General features: G+C 43.5%; 1 protein-coding gene across 3 annotated transcripts in view; it reads right to left on the bottom strand.

Moving 5' to 3' along the window:
- Positions 1-846: 846 nt before the first annotated feature.
- Positions 847-25198, bottom strand: part of kiaa1109 (KIAA1109 ortholog) — a 65361-nt gene continuing 41009 nt past the window's right edge. The window contains exons 59-90 of one of the 3 annotated variants that reach the window (XM_070843034.1): positions 24900-25111; positions 23951-24034; positions 22806-23004; positions 22591-22654; positions 22212-22434; positions 21174-21350; positions 20476-20606; positions 19494-19617; positions 19259-19371; positions 18741-18831; positions 18250-18309; positions 15982-16250; positions 15580-15795; positions 15128-15308; positions 14833-15022; positions 14326-14487; positions 14086-14225; positions 13710-13905; positions 12890-13090; positions 12514-12690; positions 11996-12133; positions 11247-11492; positions 10837-10990; positions 9244-9401; positions 8213-8402; positions 7591-7808; positions 6939-7190; positions 6553-6756; positions 5400-5594; positions 3780-3914; positions 2866-3037; positions 847-1827 (exon numbers count right to left, since the gene is read on the bottom strand). In XM_070843034.1, coding sequence (XP_070699135.1) covers positions 1611-1827; positions 2866-3037; positions 3780-3914; positions 5400-5594; positions 6553-6756; positions 6939-7190; positions 7591-7808; positions 8213-8402; positions 9244-9401; positions 10837-10990; positions 11247-11492; positions 11996-12133; positions 12514-12690; positions 12890-13090; positions 13710-13905; positions 14086-14225; positions 14326-14487; positions 14833-15022; positions 15128-15308; positions 15580-15795; positions 15982-16250; positions 18250-18309; positions 18741-18831; positions 19259-19371; positions 19494-19617; positions 20476-20606; positions 21174-21350; positions 22212-22434; positions 22591-22654; positions 22806-23004; positions 23951-24034; positions 24900-25111 — 5489 coding nt within the window. In that variant the 3' untranslated portion in view covers positions 847-1610. The remainder of the gene's footprint in view (positions 1828-2865; positions 3038-3779; positions 3915-5399; positions 5595-6552; positions 6757-6938; positions 7191-7590; positions 7809-8212; positions 8403-9243; positions 9402-10836; positions 10991-11246; positions 11493-11995; positions 12134-12513; positions 12691-12889; positions 13091-13709; positions 13906-14085; positions 14226-14325; positions 14488-14832; positions 15023-15127; positions 15309-15579; positions 15796-15981; positions 16251-18249; positions 18310-18740; positions 18832-19258; positions 19372-19493; positions 19618-20475; positions 20607-21173; positions 21351-22211; positions 22435-22590; positions 22655-22805; positions 23005-23950; positions 24035-24899; positions 25112-25198) is intronic. The other 2 variants (XM_070843035.1, XM_070843036.1) reach the window with 2 other exon arrangements.

The raw sequence follows: 25198 nt of genomic DNA, 5'->3' as shown, positions 1-25198 counted from the left end.
TGGCTCATTGATCTTCATCAGGGCCACCCACACATCACCTCCTTTGCAGTGGGCATGGTAAAATAGATCCCTGGTAGATCCCCTCGGACTGGTTCGTTCATTTATGACCTCTGCAAATCGCCAAAAAATGTATGGATAATCCAATATGGCCGACTTCCTGTTGGGTTTAGGTCATCGCTCCAAGAGACTTTTTTGTACATCTTGAAGAGACACATGAACCCACCAGATTTTGTACATGTACATAAAACACAGTTCCGGGGCTTGAAATGAGGGGGCGCTGTGGAGCCACTTTGCCACACCCATTTGCAAGACCCATAGAATATGTAATTTTTCACCACGACTGATGCGTGTGCAAAGTTTCATGAGTTTTTGTGCATGTTTAGACCCTCAAACTTGCTATTTATTTCGGATGTATTTCCTTACATTTCTATAGGGTCCTCACACTGTTTGGTGCTCGGGCCCTAAAGAACAGTGGCACAAACTAACTAGTGAGTTCGTATTGCTTTTTCATAAAAGCTCACGAGACAGACTTAAAAACAAACCACCATGAGAACAACATGGTTTTCATTTTCAGTCCCTTTCATTAGTCAAGCTCCAAAAATCACTGGATCCTACATTTCCCAGAATGCAACCAAAAGCTACGTCCACGTCTTACCAACTACACGACCCCAGTTTGTTAATGCTTTCTGCTCAGTTACACATTTCAAGTCTGAGCCAAAGTCAAGTTGACCCTGACGACATCACCATGACATCATCATGATACCCGTTAAAAGTATTAGCCGAACACCCCAATAAATAGATGAATAAATAAATAAGTGAATAAATAAATGAAAAACAGACACGAGCTTCATCTAAAATTGAATGGCAATATTTTATTAAGTTAGGAAATCAACACATTTAAGAAATTTAATTATATACACTGGTTCTACTGTATGGATTAAAAAAAAGACAAAATAAGCTTGACACACCAAGCTAATACATGTTATAGACTTTGCATTTCACATACCCATAAATAATGATCTTCGTTCAATTTATAATTACAAGTTTACGTCATCTTCATGACTGAGTGGATGATGTCGTAACCTCTCACCTCGGATTTGTTCACATCAAAAAAGAAAAAGAAGGAAAAAAAAATAAAAATCAAGAACACTGTCACTGAACTGTTCTTAAATATCTTAAAACTACGCTATAAAATACATAAAGCATATCTACCATGTGTTCCATGGGAAACAAAGAAAAGGCAATGGTTTAAGAAATCATTTCTCATGAAATATTGGTAAGCCTTAAAATAAACTTTCAAGCAATTTCAGTAAGGTCATTTACAACAGGTAAAAGAGGCAGGGCTTAAAGCAGTCAAATAATACTAACATCTGCTACTTTGTTCAAAATATACAGAAAACAACATTGGTGCAAAACGCTTCAGTCAGAGCTGCTAGTGGCATCGACCACGGGGAACAACTAGGCTGACTTTCACAGGGTGCAGCAGGGAAAATGGGTGAGTTTGACTGGTGAGTGTTGTACTGCAGTGGCCCACTGTACTACATGAATCCAGTGTCTGTGACCAGTAGAAAACATCTGCACAGCTTTGATTACAGTGGTTTGACCGTTCTTCAGTGTTCCTCTTTGTCTCTGCCTTTCTTCTCCTTCTCGTCCTGCAGGGCGGTGCCCAGCTTCTTGATGAGCACCGACAGCACCTTGTCCAGCGGGTCCATCACGCCCCTCTGCAGCCACTTGGGAATGGTCGTCCTGGCGTGGTGGAAGCCAAGCTTTTGCAGGATGTAGTCCACACCCACTGGGTCGATCTTACGTCCCGTCCAGGAGATGAGCCTGGAGACGGAGGGGAATGTTGGGTTTAGTCGATGCTGAGTGCATTTCAGGCGCTAAAGGCTAATTACTGGAGAATTATTTCAGGTGTCCTTAAGTATAACTTTGAGGTATTTCACTTCAGTATTTCCATTTTCTACTACAGTACCTCATACCTCTACTCCACCACATTTCTCAGGGAAATATTGTATTTTTACCTCATTACATTATCAACAATTGTAGCGCTAGTTACTTTGGATATAAGTTATTATATACAAAATCTATGTAAGCCTTCATTAACGTCCGTCCATCCATCCATCCAACAACAATAATATAATCAGGAGGTAACATAACCTGACGGAAGCATAAGTGCTTTTTCATTTGATTACAGTTTCAGTACATTTTATTGCTAACACGTATGTACTTAGTTTTACAGTATTTTGACACTGTGGTATTACCCTATCCATCATTCACACTCCACACGGCTCACAGTGAAAAAGCTAAGAGGAAGTCTTGTGTCAAAAAATCTACAAATCAAACAAGTGTAATGAAAACAGCTTGAAGTGGGATTTCAGTGTGTCCAAACCCTGTTTGCTGCCGTTTCAACTAGAAACAGCACTGATAGCGGTGACACTCAGCTGCCTGCTGTAAAGAGTAGAGCATACAGCAGCAGATCACTCTTCACAGTCAAAGAGTCTCAGTTTGGGGTGAAAAAAAAAGTCTTTTGCTCAAGTGAAATTTACTTCTAAAGCCCGAAATTAAAAAAAATTGCACTGTGCCTCAGGGGGCTTTTAATTTGAATGCATGTTTTATTTGTGTTGCTTGTGTTAACTTTTTAAAATCTAGTAGTTTTACATAATGATGCAGGAGGTTTGTATGTTTGGATTTGTGTGTGCATCATGGTAGAAATCTATTGCGGCCAAAAGGCCACACGCAAATCGCTCTTTTCCATTTTCCCCTCTGCCGGCTCCGAATGAGCCTTACTCATGAATGAGCATCGCGACTGTATTTGCCTCCATCATGCGAAGCGGCGTGCGTCTGAAAACACGGGGCAGCGCTGACCTGAGAGTGGGCTCCAAGTGCCAGGTGTTGCACATGAACTCCCTCCAGTCCACCGTGGTGTAGTTGATGCCGTCGTCCTTGTCCTTGTCCTTGTCTGCGGAGCTTTCATCATGCAGGGCCGTGGGGCTCTTCTGGCCCGGCCGAGCCGCGAACATCCGCGGGGCAAAAAGGGCTGTGGGCACGTAGGGGGGGAGAGAAGAGAGGCAATGAGGCTGTAGCTTCGCACGCTCTGCTGCCCTGATGTTTTCTCTTTAACATGCCAAACACATTCTTCAACAACATCCAGAGGTAGAACAAAACAAACGTTCATTAATAAGTGAAGGCGCAGTCGGCACCTTGACGGTATAGTTCTAGGCTCTATTCACATTCAAATACCCATCTGCCCTACTTTAATTAATCAGGATTAATCAAACTCTGATGAAAATCTTCGCCCCTTTTCTCTTTCTATTCAGCTGCGGAATCAAGAGAACAAAGTTGTGGCGCTGTTTTAATTGTCATGAAGAATGTGAGGTTGCTGCTATAAAGAGTGCTAATTTGTTTCTTTCTGACAATAGGAGAGCCATTAAAATGCTGCCTGCATTGGGCTCTCTGACCTCCCCGCTGTGTGTGGAAATAACACTCAGCTTCCTGCGTTTCATGCTGCTCTCCAAAATGTGTCCGACAGCATACAAACAGCCTCACAGGTACAGAGGCAGACAGATGTGGCTCCCATTGTTATTTCTCCTCGGATAGCTGGGGTGCAATTTTCCAGACAACACTTTGTCTGAAACTTCGGGGGCTGTTGTCACTCTCCAATAAAGGGAGTTCTCATCGTTACAGCTGTTGTGGCAGTCGGGACAACTGAAAAAGTTCCCTTTCTAACTGACTGGCTGAAAGGATTAAGGAAGGAAGGAATGAACGGCAGAGACGGAAACCTTTCTCCTTCTCCTTCAGGTAGGCAGACACCAGGTCATGAAGGAACATGATGAGCTCGGCGTCCATGGTGACGCAGATGTGGTCCGTAAATTCTGTCACCACGCTGCACTCCACTTTGGGTTTGCTGTTGGAATCTGGAACAAATAAAAACAATGTGATCAACTTTAAAAGTGGACTCCACCGATTCAGTGCTGCAGCAGAACCAGAGATATGGTCTTTTTTTTTTTTTTTTATTCCATCTTCTTTGTCAAAACTGGTGGCTACATTACCCAAAATGCAAATTGACCACCAACAGTTCAGTCAGGGATTTGGGTGTGTTCTGCCAGCGGTGGCTTATGCAGCCTGGAGCCTCTATCCTGAGGCAGAGATGAGGCTCTCTGCTTTCTGACTCCACACCATCACATTTGTTTCATTTTCAAACTCCAAGTCTTCAAGGCTCAACCAGCGCTGATTTAAGTGACATCACTTAAGGCGATTTATCAGGATTCTCTCTGCTTCCCCTGAAGACACTTTGTGACTCACCGCTGTCAGTATATCACAAAGCTCAGGTAGTTAAAGGGATACTTTGCCGATTTTTAACCGGCTTTGGATCATTACAGCGTGTTTCCCATTTTCCAACAAATCAACCAGAGGACTTTTGCTGGCTCCGAGGCTTCTGTTCCAACTACAGATTGTACTTTCACGTCTTTTGTATGCCGGCCTCCTCACTGCTACAAAACTAAAAACAACCACTACAAGTCCATGGCCGAAGGCAATGTTCCTGTAGATATGGAAAAAAAACTATCCTAATAGTTACTGCTGGTATCACACATTCACAGTGCGACTTGTACGAGCCAGAATAGAGCGCCGAAGCATCAGAGTTAGGAGGAGGAAGAGGGCGTCACAGCAGAGATCGTAGCACCGCCAGCTGGTGAAGACAGCGACACAGAGCCGGGAACAACTGGTGGTGCCACTGCAGGAAGTGGAGATGTCGTGCTGCACTGAATTTAACAGGTCAGGTTCTTTTAGGTGACATTGTTGCATCTACAGCGGAAGGAGCATGGGCATGTGAAACGTTACGAAAAGGCTTTGAGCCACTACTTCAGGACCCCCCCTCCCCAAAAAATGAAAAAAAACAACAAATCTGAGCGTTTAGTTACTAACACGGAGATGTTTTGGTGCTCCGACCAGCTTATAGTCCGTAGAAACAGGACACATCTAGACACACCAGAAGCTCTGGCCAAGTGTATAGGACAGGTTTCAAAGGCAACGTGCCCAGTGCATTCTGGTAGTTGTAGGTTTTCTACCTTTTGAGCCCTTTTTCCATGTTTTCACTGGTCACATAGCACCAATTTCTGCTCTACTGCATAGACGGCCCAGTTTTATGAAAAGACCATTATTGCAGCAGTGAACTACTCCTTTAAGCTCTCTTTGGAAAGGGTTAAGCTTCTTCCAGCAGAATAGAAGAAGAGGGTGATATTCCTTATTCAGTTGATGTTACGTGCTGAGATGTTGTTGGTCAGACGTAACTATTTACACCACTTTTGCTGACTAACGTGATAAAAAGGATACAGTGGGACAAGAGACTTCAACCGACGGTTTTTATGTATCGTTACATACGGTGTGGGGTCCAGTCTTACCTGTGAGAGAAGGCTCATCGGGATCTTGTACATGAATGGACTTGAAGTCCAGTTGCATTCTGGGAAGAGCAAAGATGGTCTCAGTTTCATGGTTGTAGCTGGAGGAGCTGCGGAAGCTGTTCAGCAGACTCGAGCTTTTGGCAGCTGCTCCGCTCTCTTGGTTGTTGGCTTCCACGTTCCTGAGCAAGTTCAGCTCTGAAGCAGGAGATAAGACATATCGAAACTCTTTTGAGCTGAAAGTCATGTTCACACTCCTCTGCTTTTCTGCTTTGTTAAATACTATCTGCACCTACTTTACATTTAAGATAACAGGCAGCAGCTGTGAGGAAAGGCAGACAGAAAGTGGCTCTTTTGGGAGGGAAAAAAAAAAACCGCTGCCTCTGTCTGCTTTTAGTCAGAGCTGTCTGAAGTTGAGAAAAGTTTGAAGTTTGAGAAGATTCCTACAATAAAGCAACTATTTCAGTTGCCACTTTCTTAGACGTGGCTAGTTAACACCCATAGAGTCTACTACAGCAACTCTTCACGAGGGTTATAATATTCAGCTTTTGTTGATGCTATCAAAGAGAAGTGGAACCGTGCTGAGCTATATTTAGCTATACCTGGGTGTGGGGTTGAGGTACTGGAATTGGTTTTGGCGAAGACAAAGCTGGATCTCATATCAGGATATAAAATAAATGGTTTTAATCCTTTGATCTTTGTAATTTAAACGGTCCACTTGTGTGCCTACATTGGTATTTGTGCTTATTGTGTTGTCATTTCTTGTGCCTTCAAAGGCTTCATAGCTCTAAAATCTGTGCAACCTCAGCTAAAAGGTTATAGAAGTCAATAAACCAAGTACTGAGTCTGGGCCATTTATGAAAAACTACAATGATTTTTCATCAAATTTGACTAAATAAAGACACAAAAGATATTGATCTAAAACACTAAGTTATTTGAGCAAGGCGCTCGTAACATAATTTAATGTTCTCAACTTGCAACAGACGTGCAACGGCAAGAACTAAGACGTAGCTTTCTGTTGCAAAAAGAATGAAAACTATTCTAGTTTTTATTTTAGATCGATTTAAACAGGAACATACAAACGGCGCCTCCTCTGGCATGTAGGCGGGCCCGTCCGCTTTCAAAGGGTTAAACGGGTAAAAAAATAAATGGTTACCTTCGTTCCTCATGGCAGTGACGTAGTTGAACCATTCTTTGACTGTGGCGACTCCGTGTGGAGGGTTCTCATGCCGGCGGCGGGTTATTTTGGTTATGGTGGCCATGGGGCTCTCGAGGGCACCACAGGGTTTGGTCACCATGGTGTTGTGACCAAGATGGAAGTCCAGTGTCTGAACAATGTAGGTGGAGTCATCTTTGGAGCCTGTTTGTGACAGAAACAAGAGTTATCAAAAGGGATCAGAGTGCCAAACCCAAGTGTGGAAATCTGTACATTTATCAGGCTGCTGAATAATATTTTCGCTACACGACAGTGTTTTTATGATGTTATTGTTTTTCGACACCATTCATTCGAAGGGAGTCCCTGAAATGAACATTCTGTCTCACCGTCCTCCCAGATCTTCTGTGCCTCCGTCCAGAAGGCGATGTTGGGCTCTTCCAGGTGGAATAGAGCCCACGACTTGGAGCGAAAGTTGGGCCCGTGGAAGCAGGCCAGGGTCATGTGATTGCCATGGAGGCTCATTGATCCGCCCAGCTGCACGGCGTCCTCGGGCAGAGGCATCTGGAAGAGGGAGATGTGGCAGCCGGCGATTACCTTCAGCACCCCGGGCCAGTGGCGATGATGGGCTGCATCCATGTCTGTGTGACAAAGGCAGTTAGGAGACACACAATGAGCAGAGAGGTGGGGGTGGGGTGCAGGCAGACAAATCAATTCTGACCTGAGCATGAGGCATGCTGACGGGCATGGATCAGTTTTAGTGTTTTATGTTGTTTTTATACTTAAAACACCTCCAGTCTTTTTAAATCTACGCTTCTGCATTTTGTTTGTTTGCAATTATCTTGTTTAATTACATTCAGTTGTTGAACCGCCTCGTCAACTGTTTGAAAAAGTGGCACACAAATTAAGCTCATTAGAATTACAAGTCACTTTACTTCCTATAGCCAGCACGGCTGCCTGAGACACTCGCTGTGCGTACCTTATTATGCCACAGTCTGCATTAAATATTCCACCCAGCAGTACAGAACATGGCATGCTTACAAAGCTCTGCAGCTCCTTTCTCGGTGTTGATGACGGGGGTTTTGGGGGGCAGGTAGGGGCCCGGGCCCCAGGTGGATAGGGCCCGCTTGCTGGTGTCGAACTGCTGAGTGAAAAACTCCTGCAGCTTCATGCCGATCTTGATGAGGTCTGGCGTGGTGGAGCGTGAAATGATCACCTGGAAAATGTCCCACTGCAAGTCTCCGTGGACGAAGATCTCACTGGAAGGACAGGGGAAGAAAAGATGGGGAGGGAAAAGGTGAGAAACAGGGAGATAAAAAAAACAGAAGAATGGCCAAAAAACCAGAAGGGAACAGTGCAGATTAATCATTGCATCCTTAAATTTGTATCTCATTACAGTGGCTTACAAAGTAATTAAGAAAACCATAATGAAGGTCTAATGGAAAAGAACCAAAACCTGCATTCTCAGATGTTCAGGCTGCAGATTTCTAAATTAATTTGGAGTTACCTTTATGAGGCGACACGAGCCAAACTCAGAAACAGGACCAAAGTGTGACTGGTGTGAAGAAAACACTTCATGTACTCACAGCCCAATAAAAAGCCACATTTCAAGACCTAGAAGTGTTGTGCTGCACGCTAAGCTCCTGCTGACATCATTTCACACCTTTTCTCTGATAGGCTGGTGTCAACGGTGCACAGGTTGACCTTCCATTCGTCCTGCAGCTTCAGGTCGGCATTGCTGAACACTCCCATCAGGATGCTGGAGCCCATGTAGTCCACACGCGCCTCTGTTGACCCCATGGTGATCTGGATCTTATGGCTGGGTTGCTGGTTGGGGTGTTCAGAGATGTGGGCTGGGAAACAGACAGTAATCGGTTAGCGCTGAGCATGTACAGTGACACGACCATCACACTGGATGGGAGAAAGATTTCGAGGGAGAGGGAATACAAGGTTTACTTAAACTGAACTAGCACTACTCTTAGGACCAGAACATCCAGTAGACTGTAGAACTATTCACCCTCGTTACAAACTGGACTTTTTTCTTTTTGATTGATTAAGATGACACCAAAACATTTGTAAAGATTTTGTGAATTTTTGAGGTAACCAACTGAAATACACAAAACATTAAGATAGCAAAAACACTATGTATTGTAGACTGGAGGCTGCATAATGAAATCAGTATGAAGAGAGATGAGCATATTCACACACCTACAGGAAAAATCTCTCGATGTAAAATGAAGTGGTTGGCTTGGCAATTTTACATTTATCCATTTTCCTAAACTTAAAAAAAAAAAAACCCATAAAACTTTAGCTGACTTCATTATAAATAACAATCTTGTTCTTCTTCAGTGAACAGCATTATATGCAAAGCTGTGACAGGAGAAGCCAAGTATCATGACTACTCATATTCCCATCCTGAAATCTGAAGAAAAACACACTTAAAAATACATTCTGTTTACAAATGTATGAACCATGAATATATGTCCTGTATTTGCGTATTTAAACACCGAATGGAAGGTATAAAGTATGTTCAAGTCCGTGTTTTGTCATTGTTTGTGTGAAATTGTGTGAAAACTCTGCACTGAACTCTGGCTCAGGTCCACATCCACAGTTTACACTCTGCTGGAACAAGAGCTGCTAACGAGTTGCAGAAAAACACCAGATGTCTGAAAAGTCGGTGCTTTGTTTACTTACAGACCATCTCCAGGGTGTTCACGTCTATATTGCCACCCACCACTCCGCCCTTGGAGTCAAGCTTGGAGCGTCCAAGGCCAACAGACATGCTGATCTCTCGGTCCCGGTTGCTGCCCACAGACAGTCGGCCCTGACTCTTGAGCCCGCTGGTCGTCCAGCTGCAGGGGCAAACACAACTATGAGCACTCCTGAAACGCTGCTGAATAATGGAGGAGGGCTCTCTATGAAACATAAATGACTCTCATTGCGAGAACTTCCCCAGGAATAAACACAGGTAAGTGAAAAGGAGAAGAGCAGCCAACCTTGAGTACTAAATCTGACTGACAACATTCAATTATGCACTTAAGTTTGTGTGCCTAACATGCATCATCATTAGGCTGTTTGCGAATCGGTACAGCTCTGGGGTTGACCTTTTCTGTCGATACAATTCCCACTTTAAACAAAGACTTCTTCTTTTACGCGTAGATGTTTTCATGACGGAGGAATATTCTGAAGTCCTAAATTATTTAAGCCAGAGCTACAGAGGCCTAGTGTACCCTGACTTGGTGATGAAGAGGCAAGAGACGTATGTGTTGCTCAGACAGCCCACACATTTCTGAGAGGGAAGATGTTTTTTACTTTATGATGACCCAGAGCTCATAAAACAAAACCGCCTTGGTTATGAGGGTGTTTCTATTTGTCACGAATACAGCAGGCTTTTCTGCAATTCCGCCTCAACGGTAGAGATGAAAGTTGTTACGGGTGCATATCCCGGTGACCTCTAACATAAAACAGTATATAAGAGATGAATTGAGGCCATAAGAGTGGGCGATAAAGGGCCATACATGCTGAAATATCAGATGTTGAACGGATGTGTAGCAGGAGATAAACAGAGATGTTGCAGCAGGGAGACGCCCCAGACACATATTTGTACATCGGTGCAGCAGCCGATTACGCTAATACTTTTAAATAAATGACGCTGACGATGTGCAGCTCAGTCAATACCTTTCTTAGCTTAAACGTGTTTATTTTCTCCAGACATATTATGTCACACAAAAGCGGCGTTTTGCAGCCGACATTATAAAACGTGATTGAGCAATCTTTGGCCAACAGCAGGAGTCGGTTCACTAAAAACAGTGATGGTTTTATCATTCACAGCCGTCACAGGCGATGTGAATCCCTCACAGACTCATTTCCCTGAATTTTCACTGCCACTGTCAATTATAAGTGACACTCTGCAAATGTATCTACACAAGCCCTGAGGGTGGAAATATTACCGATGCCTGTTTGTGTGTGTTAAGTGTAAGTATCAACTATTACATCATGTGTTTTATTTTTTACTAAATATTTGTTTTCATACATTAGGAACAAACTGTTAAAAAAAGTCTCATAAAGTAGGGATATTTCTGATGTTGAAAATTCACTAAATTAATCATAATTTCCAGCCTTTATGCTAAGCTAACCATAGCTTCATATTTAGTGCATAGGCATGGGTGGTACTGATCTCCTCATCTAACACACCATAGAAGTGAAGGAACTATTTCCAAACTAAGGACGGTCGTTACATTTCTGACATCTACATCGAAAGGTGCAGAAAAAGGTGTGACCACTTACGTATTGTTTCCCATGACGTTGCTCATGTTCATTTGGACGGTGAGCTGTTTGAGGTTGATGGCGAACACTACCAGCGTCTCCCACGGCGCCCCCTGTTGACCTGCTGCCTTACCGTTTTTACTGAAGGAAGGAGTGGATGTCTTTGTCACCGAATCTAGACGAGAATGAGCACAGATTAGCTTAAAGGCAGTCGAGGACAAATTATGAGAATCTTGTACATGTCATCATCGCATTTAGACATTTTCCACTTTCAGTTATTGGTTTGTACTCTTTTGTTTATCATCTGAATTGTGCATCTGTATTAAGACTGCCCCTAATTTCCAGCTCAAGGCATCTTTTGCATTTTGCTACCTTTGAGGAATATTTTTATTTGAGTTCCATCTGAACATGGCACGCGTATTTGTGATTACCTCTTCTAGGAGCAGATGAATCGGACACGCTCCTGGTGCGTCCGGGTGCAGGGGACTTGAGGTGGCCCAGGCCGCCCGGGGACATGTTGCTTCCGGTGGAGTGCTCTGAAAAGACGTTGGGGGACTGGGGCATGTGCTGCGTCCCGGTGCTCCCATCCCAGGTCCTCCAGTAGGCTTTCCGGCTGGACTCGGGTGACAGATGTTGGGTGATGTTTTCGGCTGAGTCAGGGGTGGCGGGGCCCGAGGCTGAAGCAAAGTAAAGGTTGAGAGATGTAAGTAAAGGACAGCTTTTGAAAATGTCAACAGGGACATGGAACTGTGAGAGGAAACGTTGGCTGAGGGAAGGTCAGCGTGATGGGATATTGAAAATGAACTCAAGCTAAACCCTTAGTGATTGGTAGATAGACCACGGCTGTCACTTTTCCTTTTATTACTTTGTCCATATTAGTTATTTCACTTGAAGGTCTTGATGAATGCAAGAAATTATTATTAATAATCAAGTTTAACAAACCTGGGGCACTTCTTTAATGTAACAGCCAATAATAGACAGAAAGTAGGATTTTTGTAAGAAACACAGTAGTTCGTTCAATCATAAGAAGAGTCAGAAGCAGAAAAAGCTCTCTGTTCATTCTATTAGATTCCAAGTAGAGGCTAAACGTTTAGAGGTAGAGGGGTAAAAACATGCCATACTTATGCAACAGTCAACAAACCGACACAAGCCAAATCCACTGAGGGTCCAAAAAAATCACCTGGCAGGTTGATCGTCTGGTCTCCCAGGAAGAGGCGCCTGGCGATGCTTCGACGGTACCATGCTCTCGGGAAAGCCAGGATCTCACTCAGTCGTCTCATGTCGTACTTGAAGGAAGCCGAGCCAATGTCACACACAGCTGAGGGGGAGGATATTTCATTTGTTCAAATATAAGACGCACCTTTGAAGTGGCACAAGCTCCTTAAAACAAATCTACACGGGAAAAGGAAGCCGTTGTGCATCCTGACATTTGAAGACTGGAAGGGTGCAGTTTTCATCTGTCATGCTCCCCGGTGTCATTGCTGTGCTTCTAAAATGTTACTAATTGTGTTGGTGTAGGCCAAATCAAGGTACACCGTGCTGCTGATAAAATTCTGTGCCTAAAAATATAATCATAATAATCTTAATTCCAAATAAAAATGTCTAAGACCAGCAAGCTTGAACATGCTACAGAGGAACATTCGGTACAACCTACTGCGCGTCTAAGAGCAGCATCTTCTTCTTGGGCTGTCCATGTACCTGATATGTTGATGAGGGTGGTGTCCATTTTGCCGCCTTTGCCAGGAATGAAACTTTCAATGAACGTGGGGCCTCCACTCCGCCTCATCCTGGATAAGCTGACCTTCACAAACTCCAGGTTGATACTCAGAGAGTCTTTTCTCCCCGTTACTGAAGACGGCTCCTCATCGACTGTACCTTCCAAAAAAGGAGTAGTGATCACGACAATGGTACATTTCAGTCATGTCATTTGGCGCATGTTTATTTTTCAGGAATCATATCCACAGTAAAGAAGGAAAGTAAGTTGTTACCGGTAGTCACATTAGAATCTGTACAGCCCTGTTTCATAAGCACAGTGGAATATTACCACAAGTTTTCCCTCTTTTCCTTTCCATACCTAACGGCCCTGGGCCCGGAGGCAGGCCTGTGACAGCAGATTTCTGCTTTCCGGCGCCGTAGGGGTGGAAGACGTAAAGGGAGAAGTCAGACATGCAGGCAGTGAAGCTGAGGCCCGAGGAGTTACTGGGGGGGCCCGTGAGGTCGGACTGGCTGCTGCTGTGGCGGCTCCTGCCCAGAGGGCTTCCCAGCAAGGGCGACGCTGGAAGAGGGCAGAAAAACAGTGAGGAGGTAAGATCAGTCACATACAACAGGCATTAATTAACTAAAATATGACTCATCTCCAGTAGGAGCTGCATGGTAAATTACAAGTCTGACACCCATCAGAGGTCGGTATGTGACACAAATCAGTAAGTCATATATTCATAATTGAGGAGTAAGCTAATTAGAGCAGAGAGCCAAGAGAATTGTCTGTTAAAAACTTAATGTATCACATGCATATTAATGTAATACTGTAATATTAATATTCTGCCATTTCTCTTTTGGCTTTACATCAAACATACTACAACAGACATGCAAACATATTGAGTCTCAGTATGTCTGGACTGAATAAAATAACATGACCCGAGATGCACCTATAATATAGCATCACAGCAGAACTTGTATGATTTTGAGAAAAACAACAGACTGAAGAGCAAAGTCATGAATGCAAGAGAACAAGCTGTGAACAACATTAAATCACACATGGCCCGGTCATGGCACGGGGTTGCAGCTAATAGGTGTGCTCATGGTGTTGAATATGCTTTAAAAGACTGTTTTGTTCCCAACATATCTCCGCACACGTTACAGTATCATTAATCTGCAAGTCGGGCTCAACAGACCTTTGCTGGGAGGTGGTTTGGGGATGTGTTGCCCTGGTGGAGTGGAGGAGGGCAGGTGAGATCCGTCAGCGGGGTGTGCTGCCGCCGGGGTCTCCAGTTCTCCGCGGTTAGAAGAGAAGACCAGGTCTAAAGAGGGTAGTTTGAGCATACACTCCACCCTGGACATCGGCAGGCAGCTGAAGCGGATCTGAGAGGGCTGCAAACACAGGTGACAACTGATGATTCAGTCTGAATATCTCACTTTAGTGGAAGGTGTGTGTGTCTGAATGCATGGCTTCACGGGCTGAATGACAAACAGGGACTGAAGATATCAAACACATATGCTGAAAAAAAAAAAAACAACAGTTACAAACAACATCCGCAGCACACACAGTACCTGGACTCTGACGTAGACGACCACGTCCACGGGGAAGGAGGAGTAGGCTGATGTGGAGGAGGAGACCAGGGAGGTGGTGGATTCCTCCAGCTGCTCCACCGTATCAAACTGACCCATGTCCTCCTCCTGGGAAGCCACAGCTGACAGGGGACGTAAAGACAGATAAGAGTTCACTGCCAATCCCAGACACACAAAGTTGCTGCTGTGCAAGTCCTCCAACAATCAGATGGTGCAACAAACCTGCGTAATTCCTTTCCACTGGGGTGATGGGAATGGTCTCCAGTGCTTTCTCCAGGAAGTCCAGTAGACATGGACTGATGACCATTTCCTCTGGCAGAGTCTGGAGGGCCACCCACGCATACAGCTTGGCCATCTTTACTCCTCCACTGCCCTTTCCTTTGGCTGCAAGGACACATGGGAGTTACAGTCATCTGGCTGTATGCCGACAACACCCTTAAAAGCTGTAAACCTAAACTTTAAATAAGCTGGAACCATATCAACAATTTTTTTAAATCGTCTTTGGTGTCTTCCCCTCTGTGGTACGCATCAATATGCATGAGCCCATTTGATCAAAGGTGCCCTCTGGATTCATGCCTTAAAATAGGGGAGGAAATCGCATGCATTTGATTCGGTGGGGCCACATGTGGATGTAAATCATCTGATTGGAGAGGCGTGGCACGCTAGTGCTGGTGATCGCAGACGGATGGTGCTAGGGCATGCAATTATAAATGAGGGAATGCTCAGTACCTGATGGAATAGGTGGGGGCGGGGGAGGTAGGAGCGAGTTAGTCTTGCTTTGGACAGCATTGGGAGGGTTGGGAGGGCCGATATCTTTCATACCATACAGCTTGGACTCTTTGGAGAGAGTGCGAGGGAGAGAAGATCCACGCGAGGCGTTGGGGGACTCCGTCTTTAGTGTCTTGGAGTTGTAGTGCAACTGGGGGAGAAAAGAGAAAAGAAGAATTAATCATTAAAAGCACAAAAACAGTACAGAGGAGAAAGTTTTGACAGTTACAGTTTGGATGCTGAGGGAGATGCTCACCTTAACGTCGACTCCTGGAATGTAAAAGACTGTGGTCTCCATGTCATTAGATTTAGTCTGCAGGGAGGAGGGACATTTCTTGCTGGCTAGGAGATGGGTGGTGGAGGTGTAGGTGGGCTGTAGCTTCTTCTTCTTGGGGGGAGACTCCTGGTCTAGACTCCTGAGACTGCGCTCACAGCTCCTAAGAAACCCACAGAGAGAACAGTGCTGTCATATATATAGAAGGTGTGCTTATGACTTATTCTGTTTGGTTCTGAATGCAGAAAGTTTTATATTCTAAGCTCCTATTTTTTCCGGATTTCATTATGTACAGTTTGATTTGACTCTTTACGAGAAGTCATTTCAAAAATGATTCACAGCAGGAGGCAGCAGGAAATGTGAGTCAGACTTTAAAGAAAATTCTGTTCTCTATACAGTAGTTTTCAGAATAAGAAATGTGCCTTTCATTGTACCTCCTGAGGGAAATGTCCTCATGCTCGGGTTGCTGGGTGGTGGGATGAAGGACGCACTTCCCGCTGTCAATCTCCACACGGACGTCCAGTTCAAAGTCAATGTTCCTCTCAGTTGTTGGACCACTGAAGCTGCGGTTGGCGGCTGTGCTGGGCCAGCGCTCGCTGAACAGCTGACTCACAGCAGAAAACCCAGAAGACTTCCTATGAGAAGCTTGGCTGAGGGGAAAAAAAAAAGAAGAAGAAGAAGAAGAAAGGGGCTGTTTAGTGAATGCTGAAAATGATCAAGCTTTATTTATAGAACAAATAAATCATAAAAGAAATGCTTAATAGAGCTTCCTTTCATCTAACATTCATGACAAGAATGCCTGAGTAGGCAAAAACAAAACAAAAAAGGCGACTCACAAAGGCCGTCGATAGCTCGGCGGTCTCTCGCGTTCAAACTCGTCCTCCTTCTCGGAGTCTTCGGAGGAGGAAGAGGACAGGTCATCGCGCCTCATGTCGTCGTGCTGGAAGGGAAGTGTGGGTAAGAAGACTGCGGGGGTGCCAGGGGCACTAAAAACTGAGTGCTGGCCGTCGGTAACGGATGGAGAATGAAGATGATGGTGATGATGAGGATGGGATGGCTCATCAATGGTGACAGACAACAGGTCCACCTCTGTCTCCTCAGGAAACTTCAGAGAAGGACAGAGAGTCAAACTCACACAAAGGGACAGTTTTCATGTCCTCATGAAGCTCTTTCTACTTAAAAACACGATGTCTTAAGTAGGAAGGTAGCTGAGGAATCACAACCTTGAAGGTGATAGTGTTCTGCTCATTGAACCAGAAGGCATTTTCTTAGCTTCATTTATGACATCTCGTTTTAAGTGCTGAATGCTGACGTCAAATCTCACAGCTCTGTATCAGTGTCTCCTATGACATGTTCAATGACAGAACACTACCAGTCCTGCAACTGTTCTCAGAGGAGCTGAGAGGTCATGCACATTCTGTGAGGAGGAATGAAAGAGAGACGGTGTGAGATGAGGAGGGAGGTGAGGACCACGTGACACCCAGACAGGAGGACAGATGAAAGACAATCTCAAAAGGGTGACGGCGGAAAAATGCCCAGGAAAGTCTACACGTAGACAAGTCTGCTATCCTTAGTGAGAGCCGGAAAAGCTGGTCCCACTGACAGGTATTGACAGGGCCTGACTGCTGCTGAACATCGATAAAAGTGTTGAAAACGTTTGCTAACTGCATCCGAGACTAAGCCGGGTTCTGTTTGAGGGTCATCTCAACAACAATACATGTCTTTATTTGTCCGGTATTTTCACTGATCATTTATGCATCAACCAAGTTACAGACATACAAAGTCTATGAATGAGTCAGTGGCCAGGGTTCGGGTACGTGGGTGGTTAAGGCCAAATGACTGCAGAAGCACTGACCAGTGAAGCACACTCAGTCGCGTGTCCTCGAGCAGAGACAGCCAGGGCCTGTCGCCATTAGAGAGACAATATCGGAGGTGAAAAAGTGAAAAAGATCTGATCGTTCCAGCAGGAAAACACCATTGCAAATAGAATCATAATCACTCAATCAGGACATAAGGTGTTGACAGGTAAGTCTTTCAGCTAAGTTAACTGTAACTGACTGTTGACAGTGGTATCAATCGCCTCATCTAACTCGCAACAAGAGACCAAATAATATTTCCCAAAATGCCGGGCTATTCCTTTAAGGCCTATTGACTGTTCATGCTTGCCTGAAGCATTTTCACATCAAGAAAGTCTAAAAAGATATGCAAGAACCTTCAACAACCATGGCCACCACTTCGAAAACTAAAAAATAATTTTCTTTACAAATTGTGCCACTAGCCTGAACCAGGGAGGTGGTGCTGTTTAAGTCTTCAGACTTTCGGGGAGGGAAAGAGTGAAATATCATTTGAGTGGTGAAACTAGAAGTGCCAAATTCATCTAATTGTGTTAGCAAACCTTTTTCCTTTCTCTTTCTTTGCAAATACAAAATGGCAATTATGGGAATATATTTTACACCGATGAGCTTTAAAGCTGGACCGATGCCCGTCTATGATCTTACACCTCAAAGTGTTTTATCTGATGTTACTGGGTGTGAGAGAGGGACTACTGCAGTGACAGCCGACGGACTGTTCAGAGGCAAACCATGCAGAGATGTTAGAAATCAGTCAATATTTTAAGGCTGAAGAAAAGATTTGGGTTTTTATGCAGTTTCAAGACAGGATGAGGACGTGTCTATAATTCATCAGGCAGCATTCCAACACTAAACTAGAATTTACAGTTGAGCAAACATGCTTGCTTAAATTAAATTACTTCCTCACTTATGTCTCTGTGATTGATGGAATGCCACTGGTGTTCATCTGCTGAGTTGTTAGAGGGACTGTACACCATTCCTTTTAATTTGGTGCTGCACAAATCACAATGTAAGTAGGGACACAAAGAACATGATTACAGCAAATTATCATGCAAATTAACCCACTGATGTTCATTTTAACAATGTACGTCTATATAGAAGAAACTACTATTTCATCATCCTGTTTTGATTTTGCATATTCAAAGACTCATCAGCGCTGTCAAGGTAATCACAGAGGAGAAGAGGAAACAGAAGTGTTTGCTGGTGTTGGTTAGGTATTTTAATTTGTTATATTCAATCTTTTGAACTGTATACCTTGAATACCTCTCCTGGACTGACAGGTGCATGTGCAGAGTCCAAGGCCTGATTATTTATCTTCAATTGAACAAAAGAGTTATTAAAAAAGAGCTCATCTAAAATGGTATAAAAAAAAAAAAAAAAAAAAAATCAGAGCATAATGGTCCTTCCATTTAAGCCGCCTTGAAAATAAACTGTAAAACCCATGACCATATGGCATCGGACGAGTCACAGTGTCATGTAAACATCATGGAGATACCATGGAGATCAATTACAGTGACGCACACACAGAAATGGAGGATGACATGGTGCTTTTCTAGTTGTCAACATAAAACAGCACAAAACTAAAAATACCAACTCCATCCATTATTGACTTGGTTAGCAAATATGTGTCAAGAGCAGAGTACTTGCAACGGTTCAATGAAATCTACATGAAGCTAAAACATGTGGCGCCCTTCGTTCTGTGAGCATGCGAGATGTGCAGGAAGTTTTCTTAGAAATAACTTTACCGTGTCCTGGATGTTGAAGGTGACCCGGGGTCCAGGAGAGGACGCATCCACGCGCATATCTGGTAAATCATCCACATCTCCTATTCTGGAACTACGGGCACAGTAAAGTGGTACAAACCTCTGAGTCTGAACGCACACTGTTACTCATGTGATTCATTTCCAGTTATTTTTGCTAATTTATTCTCCTGCAGAGTTCATGTTTTTCCATTGCTGAAAAGGTCCAACAGTGCGTCAGCGGCTTTAATATCGTTACTGCATTAATTCTCGGATATCTGCATAATTACTATAAACAAATGAGATAACATTCTACTGTGTGAGTCACCGCATCCTCTTTGTGAGAGGGTTAATGAGAAATGTGGTTCAACAACATTTAGCGGCAACAGCAGTGGTGTGAGACAGAGGTGACTTGGTTTTGTTAGTTTACAGTAAATACTGAATGAAGCACCCGTAACAGTATCATTTGCCATAATGACATGATATGACATGGCAAGTGGCTAATCCTGCCCCCGTTATCTTACCTCTGTCTGTCCATCCTTTTGAGAGGGGGACGGCCGGCCGCCGCCGAGATGCTTTTGGAGCGGTTGTAGCTGGGTTTGTAGCCAAGACCCCATTTATCCTTTAGAGAGGCCGCCTGGTGAAGAACAAGCACAAAGTAAGAAACAGTGGAAGGTATGATGATTGACACTTTAATTGTCAGTTTCCCAACTCCTTTGCTGAACACATCGCTTAATTGGGGAATAGGTGAGCATTCACCCTCATGCTTGAGCGACGCAGTTTCTTTCGGACGTCTCTCCTGATGTCGTTGACGGCCACAGACTCCAGCTGCTGATAGCGCTGGATCTCCTGGTTGATGGTGCCTTCACTGGCTCCTAATTTCCTGTGATTTAAAATGAATAAATAAATAGATAGATAGATACTTTTAACAGGACAGCGATGGTATGCGATACATTTCACCAGTGGAACCATTTGGGATTATTTATTCATTTTTTTTTTCAATCTTTACTTAATTAGGCAGTCTCATTGAGATTCATTGAGATCTCTTTTCCAAGTCAGATCTGAGAACAAGCAGGATTCACAAAAACACAAACAGCAAAACAGAACAACACAATCACACAATGAGCAAGAAACACTTTAGCCACAAAACTTACAGAAAACATCAGATAATAAGGCTTTAAAATCTCAAAGGGGACTGTATGAGTCTAGTTTGAGGGCAGAATGCAGTTTATTCCCTTTAAAAAGTTGTACCTGAAACCAGCTCTGCCAACATTAGCGCGTACATGAGGGACATCTAATTTTAAGTAGTAACTGGATCGTGTTCTGTACTTATTAAATTTAAATGTGAGAAGAGATGTGAGGTCGTTCGGAGGCTTCAAGAGTAGAGGTTTATAAATGAATAACATGAGATGGCAATTTTTTCTTGCCTCTAAGGAAGCTCCTTCCAACCTTCTGGTACAGAGAACAATGATGAGTACAGTATTTGTCATTTGTGATAAAGCACCATCACACGCAGGGTTGAACTGGTGAGGAGTTGATGGGACAACACAGAATATCTCCATAGTTGAGGACAGACATGAAGGTTGACTACACGGTTTACAGATGGAAGAAGGCAGACAACCTTTAATTCTATATAAGATGCAGAGTTTTCATTTTTTAGTCAAATGCTGAATATGAATGTTAAATAATAGTCTGCTGTAATTATTATCATCACATCATACAGAATCAGCAGGAGTCTTACTTGAGGTCGTCGATGACTTTGGCTTGTTCATTCAGCTCTCTTATGTCCACCACCCTCTTGGTGAACTTCCTCCCACGTGCGTCGACCACTTGGTTCCCCATTGCCATCTGCCGTCTGGGGTCAATGGTCTCCTGTTGGGTCAAAGCAATGACACACACATACACACACACACAAAAACAAACATGTTCATCTGATAAAACTGATGACAAAATGAAACAACCCTGATGATCAAACCCAAAAACTTAATTCTGTAAAATTTTCTGCCAGGCAGCTGCTGTTCTTCCCAAATCTCTCTGATTGAAGTTGAATTTTTTCAATAGTTATGATTCAATCAGAATAGTTAATATGCAGTTCAGTCTACACACCGGGTATCACACAAAATATCACAAAACAGCAGACACCACCACCACCACCACCACCACCACCACTCCACTCCAAGTGCAAGAGGGGAAAAAAAGCTGTATTGCCACAAGGAATTGCGCGACACTAATTTATTTCTTTTCACCCATGATTGAACCTTAATGAGGAGGGCAGTGAAAGCAAATGCTAAGCGACAATGTTCTCCATATCTAGTTTAAAGCATGATAGAGCATTGCTCAGCATTTTGGAATCCACAACCTTCATCTGATAACTGCAGGTGACTGAGATGTGATTTTGTCAGCCCAGAGAAGAGTTTAACACTGTGGGTGGCTACATACACAGGACCAGGAGAGAGGTCTTTGGGCCCTGGCACCGCCTGCTTGGAGGCGAGGCAATGCACAGTTTAAGTAGTCAGCTGGGACAGACACACTCTGAGGCCTGGGGCTGAGGCCCAGGATGTGGTTTACCAGACGCTTCCTTAAGGTCAGCCGAGGGCTGAACTGGCTCTCTGGACTCTGTAAACAACGGCAGGGACAGATGGATGGAGAGGTGGAAGAATGGACGACTCGAGTCAGACTGTACCTTCTGAAGCTTAAAGGTAAGTCATGTAGATTTGTTCACATGTAATGAGGAGGTATTAAAAGGAATAGTTTGACATTTTGGGAAATGCGCTTGTTTGCTTTCTTACTGAGAGTTTGACAGATGAGAAGATAGATACCACTATCACTGAATGTCTGTCAGATACGAAGCAAAAAAAGGTCTGTCCAAAGGCAACAGTCTGCCTATCAGCACCCCGAAAACTGGCCGGATTACTTCTTGGCCAGATGCAGTGACCTTGTGGAATAATTTACTCAGAATGAGGCTGCTAGACAACACCAGAAAACACCAAATGGTCGATTTAGAAATGCTGCAGATTGGATTTTGTTACCTTCCGACAGAGATAGGTGAGTCGTTTGCCTGTTTCCTTGCCTTATATTGGACGCACATACAGTATCTGAGAGTGATATCTATCTTCCCATTTCCTTCAGCAGGAAAGCAAATAAGCATATTCCTCAAAATGTAAAACTATTCCTTTAACTCCTGACAACCATCACTGCTGATGTCCACTGCTCATAGGTTTCATTTTTCTACCATAACTTAGAGAATACTTTCCTATGACTAAGAAAGTGATATCATAGACATCCTCTGAAAAATTCCTAATTGGATTCACGAAGCAGAGCTCATATTTTTCACATTACGACGTGCTATCACAAATAATAGTGAGTGATATTAAATGACAGGTGGCTAAATCTATATGTGGTGGAAATACTGTATCATTTAAACAACAGGCCAGATAAAAAAAAGCAGGGATGAACATGAACCCATTCCTGACTGACCATGTGGATGGTGGGCGACATGGTGTCGGCTTCATCCTCATCTGAAAGGTCCGCCATGTTGACAGAGTTTAAATCAGCAATGTCGTCTACGTCCTCCTCCCCCGTCAGTGACGTCAGGGTGTTACCCAGAGCGTTGAGGCGCTTGCCGATGTTGGGATCCATGTGAACATCAATACCACACATTTTCCAGAGCACATTCAGAGTCCAGGTACCAGCACTGCTGCTCTCTGTTTGATGAGGGGGAGGCAGCCAGGAGGGGGAGGAAAGAAAGAGCAGCACAGGATATGGATAACATTAATGCAAAATAACAGCGTAGTGCTTATTGTGCATCTTTTGGGTGTAATCCATATTTTATAGACCAGAGGTTAGTAAAACGAACTTGCCTGCAGAGGGTTGCCCTGTAGTCCTAGAACACACTTCATATGTACCGTCAGGGACCACACCTGTACACAGACCACACACAAACATCAAACAAACGCATCATTGATCACATGGCAACAGACCCTTGTAGTACATATTTAATGTTCCTCTGCATTTCTATATTTTGTTTGTATATGGGACAAAATTCACATTTAATAAGAATGTGCAACTCACAAGCATTCATGACCAGATCCCCTCGTATTTCAGGCTTCCAGTCGTCCCAGGAGGTCTCGAAGCCCTCGGCAAAGCGAATGCAGAAATTCTTGAAGTGGCCTTTGCTTACAAGGGACTCGGAGGAGCAGGCGGTGATCAGTGTGCTCTCAATGGTCAGGACCATAGCCGAGCCCGTGTCAAAATCTATGCTGTGGTTAGCCTGGCGGAGGGGGAGGGAGAGGGGTTAGCCAGGCCTCACGTGTACATGTAGATGGAAAAAGAACCCACTTCCATGTGATCAGAAAAGACAGAGTTAGTTGGTAACACTGCACTCTACGCTAATGTATGTCCTCTTTATCAGTTCTGTAAAGTTGCTGTCAGTGTGTTGGCACATTACTTCTAATCATGACATTATAGTTTTCCAAAACAATTATGTATTCTGCAAAGTCCGCTAATGAAAGACTGAATTAATAAGCACTGCTGCTGTAACTACACCTGAGTGAAATGTTACCAACATTTGCAGGTTGTTAGATTGTGTTTAATTGCAGGATTTGAATAAATGCCAACATTACCTCAACTTATAGATTAACTCTGCATTGCTCCTAAATGGGGTCTGACCACCACCCCAGTCATAACTGAAGGCAGGTAAAAACACGTTTACCTCCTTAGTAACTGATTATCGAATATTATGACTTGGATCAAAATCAGACCACAGCTTTGGAGCGATTACTGCAGGAATCCAGGTAATTTCCAAAGGCCCCCATGTTTGGTCTTACAAGAGCAATCAGAACCTGCCATGAGCAGCACTGTAGCGCTGTGTGTTAAATGTTGTATAATTTCATGGCAGTCTCTGAGAGATTAGCCTGAAAAAAATGTCCTTGTTTCCATTTTGGCAAGAGATAAGCAATACTCTGGACACCAGCTGGCATAACCTCTTTTTAGTATGAAGTAAGGACACACCCCAAACACCTCAGGCAGCAGCACAAGCTTCATTAGTTGTTATGCCAGCTTTGTAGGGGGATTCGATTGTTAAAATTTGGTATGACCTAGCATTTTTAGAGAAAAGAGCACTTGTGATGCAGTGTACTTGTGTCATGGAAGAGTATTGATCACAGTCATTGTCCCACAACAAGCCATCACAAGAGATGTAATAAATTGTAGGTTACTTTTCGTGCATTTTTATGCCGGCCTACTGATGTGCTGGCCCCAGCTTCAGAGTTGATGCCCTCCGTAACTGGTACTTGTCCTCTCTATGGAAATAAGTGTGACATAACAGCTGGTATATCTTGTCTCTGTGGACATACTGTCAGTATAACAAGACAACTAATATGGTCCATTCATTAAAATCCAGTGTTTCCCCTAAAGATTTCTATTAGTGTGTATGGGTAGTCATGTAAATCTTCTATCAAAACAAAAACATTCATAATATTACCAATATTAAAGGGTTATTCATATTAAATTACATATCATTAGTTACAATAAACATTTTAAGAATAATAATGATGAATCATTTGGCAAAATCTTTTTGATTGGAAACAGTCTGATGAATGCTACTATGGCACATCTCTCTCTCTTTGATGAATTTATCATCATACGGAAATGAAATTATGGACAAAAGAAGAACAAAACTGCAATCGTGTTTTTAGGCTATGAAACAAGATAAAAGCAAAATGAACATCACGAGCACTGGCAGAGCAAATGTTGCCAAGTGCTGATAGAGATGGTGATAGTTTTCTTTTTAAGTAGGGGACAACGTCAATTAACCATTTCACATTAAAAGTCCAACAGCGACTCCTGCGTACTTTCATTGTCTGTAGTTAAAATTAGTTTCTTAATAAAGGCGCTTTTGCTTCAATACAGAGAAAATGGAAACTACTGCTGTTTGAAACAACTTGCTTTTAAAGTTGAGACATTATGTGCGTTATGTTAAATACGACACATATGCAAAACATGGCCTCTATGCAGAAGAGTGAAACACTGCAATAAAACTTGCATTAAAAATGAAAAACATATGTCAATGTGAATATTTCATCTTATTGACCTTGAAGGAAACCAACCAACTACAATTAAGGAACTCGGATATCTACATCCACATTGACCTAGGAGACAAATTACCTGAGATGTGTTGGTAATGGGCAGGCAGATGCCGAGGTCGTTGACAGTCAGTTGCAGGAAAAGGGTGCTGAAGGCCTGGGCTGAGGTCTGCTGGATGCCTGGCAGCTTGTCCACCACCTCTTTGGTGGCCATGTGGATGTCCTTGTTGAGGGCCATGCGCTGCTCATTCCAGTTGTCGTACGCTGCCTTGTAATTCAGCCAGAAGAGCACCGCTGCAGGAAGGTGCACATGTTAGATTTAGAGACATTGATGGCTGAAGTTTTATTTCAAATTTCACCAGTTTACTTAAATACACAGGA

Source organism: Pempheris klunzingeri, chromosome 13, assembly GCF_042242105.1.
Source record: "Pempheris klunzingeri isolate RE-2024b chromosome 13, fPemKlu1.hap1, whole genome shotgun sequence".
NCBI classification, from domain to species: domain Eukaryota; kingdom Metazoa; phylum Chordata; class Actinopteri; order Acropomatiformes; family Pempheridae; genus Pempheris; species Pempheris klunzingeri.
Note: the sequence above shows the minus strand (reverse complement) of the source record. Positions and strands in the feature narration are given on the sequence as shown.